The sequence below is a fragment of the Solanum pennellii genome, chromosome 4, assembly GCF_001406875.1.
Source record: "Solanum pennellii chromosome 4, SPENNV200".
Classification (NCBI taxonomy): Eukaryota; Viridiplantae; Streptophyta; class Magnoliopsida; order Solanales; family Solanaceae; genus Solanum; species Solanum pennellii.
This window is the reverse complement of record NC_028640.1, coordinates 35,725,266-35,727,801: the sequence shown is the minus strand read 5'-3', so window position 1 is coordinate 35,727,801 and position 2,536 is coordinate 35,725,266. Positions and strand designations below refer to the sequence as shown.

Below are 2,536 nucleotides of genomic sequence, written 5' to 3'. Positions count from 1 at the left end.
TAGACTGTCGATAAACCCCAGTTGAAATTTTGAGGCCATCCTCAAAATTTCTGTCCCTGTTAACTGTCTTGCTTATCTTTGACTGTCAGTGAATCGCGGAAATTCTAGAGATACTTTTAAAGAAATCTGTCCCTGTTGGTAATCTCAAAGTAACTTCAGTTTTGCTCTGTTGAGGAAAATCTTCTTCTCGAGAATTTTGGAGTTCCTCTCAAAATTCTGTTTCAGTTTCTATTGTAAAGAAAAATAAAAATCTTATGGGAGATATGACCGAGCCCTTGTGGCACCTACGTATCCCGTTAAGGTACAAATGAGGTCAAACGTAGTTCCCCCTCAAAGGTTAACAAAAATAAGAAATTTTACAAAGAAAACGACTGAGACCAACATAGGCCGCCTACATATCTTATTCTTGAGAATTAAGGTCGAACCTAGTTCATTACAAGAGGGAAAAAATTAAAATCAAGGCAATTACAAGCAAATAGGACGATTACAAGGAAATGACATGAAATACAAACTGAAGCTTCACACGTAATATCTTTTGAAAGCATCTGAATTGATTGACTTCCCATGTGGTGCCATCCATCTCCGACAGGATCGAAGCACCTCCTGATAATACCGTGCGAACCATGTAGAGTGCTTGCCAGTTTGGTGCGAATTTCCCTTTGTAATCATCTTGATGAGGAAAAATGCACTTAAGGACCAACTAAGCGATTTCAAATTTTGGTTCTGACTCTTTTGTGGAAAGTACGAATCATTCATTGTCGATATAGTTTATACTGATAAACAGAAACCATTCTCTTCTCATCAATCAAGGTTAACTGATCAATCCGCTTGCTGACCCATTCAACATTACTCAACTCAGCGTCTTGGATAATTCTTAAAGAAGGTATCTCAACTTCAACAGGTATGACCGCTTCAGTTCCATATACTAACAAGTATGGTGTAGATCCAATCGACGTTCTGACAGTCATACGATAACCCAACAAAGCATATGGCAACATCTCATGCCAACCTTGGTGATTGTTAATCATTTTTCTCAGAATCTTCTTGATGTTCTGATTGGCAACCTCTACAACTCCATTCATTTGAGGGCGATAAGTGGTTGAGTTTCAGTGAGAATTCTTAAACTGCTCACATATGTCTCTCATCAAGTGACTGTTGAGATTTGCACCATTATCAGTAATGATGGATTCCGATACTGCAAACCGGCGTATTAGATTATTTCGAACAAAATCAGCTACAACTTTTTTGGTCACTAACTTGTACGACGCTGCTTCCACCCACTTGGTGAAGTAGTCAATGGCAACCAAAATAAATCTGTGTCTGTTAGAAACGGCTGGTTTTATTGGACCAATGATTTTCATGCCCCAAGCTACAAATGGCCAAGGTGAACTCATAGCATTAAGTTCGTGAGGTGAAACTGGGATAAAATTACTGTGCACTTGACATTTATGACATTTCTGCACGAACTTGCAGCAATCATTCTCCATAGTCATAAAAAAATAACCCACTCGAAGGATCTTCCTCGCCAAAGTAAGTCCATTCCTGTGCGTACCGCAAACTCCAGCGTATATTTGTTCAATAAGCTTTGTAGCTTCAGCAACATTAATACATCTGAGAAGACCTAAATATGGAGTCCTCCTATAGAGTATTTCTCCACTTAGAAAGAAGTTATGGGCTATTTGGTATGTCGACTTCTTTTATTTTGATGCTGCATCCTCAGGATAACTCCTGGTCTCTAAGTACTTCTTTATATCAAAATACCATGGCAAACCGTCTAGTTCTTTTATATTTATATGCAGATGCTTAATAATTGAGGCGATGGTGACAAGAGCGTCGACTAGCTCATTCTGCATTCTGGGAGTGTGTCTAAACTCAATCTTGCGGAATCTCTTACACAACTTATGTACATATTGCACATACGATGTGATCTTCGAGTTTTTTACATCCCATTCTCCTTGGTCTGGCAAGTAGCATTAAGGCGAGTTCTAATGTTAGCCATCCATTAAAAAGACTTTTAAACGAAAGAATTATCAGTACATGCAAGACACTATTCTAGAATTGCTATTTAAGTTAGATTTTACCTCATTATTCACCCATGGTTCCCACAACCCTAGTTATGGAGTTTAGTTACCCTAGTCATAATCACACTATTCATATATTTAATATAAGAATTTATGCACTAACTTTAATGAGAAAGAATAAAATCCAGAAATTAACCTGATTAATCAACAAAAGCACCAACAATCAATTCCAGAAAAAATGTAAGAATTACTGAAATTAATCCTTTAATACTTGAACAAGAGAACTAAAGATTATCCAAAAGTCTAACTATAAAAAAGTCTACTATCGAAGAGTCTAACCCCAAAAACGAGGTTTTTCGAACTATTTATAATAAAAACAAAAACCTAATAAAAGAAGGATTCTAATTACTGAAAATCTTTTAAAACGCGTCTGGGTCGACGGACCTCGTGACGGACCGTCGTGGACACGATGGGCCGTCATGGCCTCCGTCGTCCCATACTTCACAAAATCTTCT

The 2,536-nt window shown here is 37.6% G+C and overlaps 1 protein-coding gene across 1 annotated transcript; it reads right to left on the bottom strand.

Moving 5' to 3' along the window:
• Nucleotides 1–752: 752 nt before the first annotated feature.
• Nucleotides 753–1,487, bottom strand: LOC107016686. The gene is made up of 2 exons (XM_015217080.1): nt 1,169–1,487; nt 753–1,066 (listed from the first exon to the last, which is right to left on the bottom strand). Exons 1-2 carry the CDS (start codon nt 1,485–1,487, stop codon nt 753–755), a joined length of 633 nt encoding a protein of 210 aa, XP_015072566.1.
• Between the last annotated feature and the right edge of the window lie 1,049 nt (nt 1,488–2,536).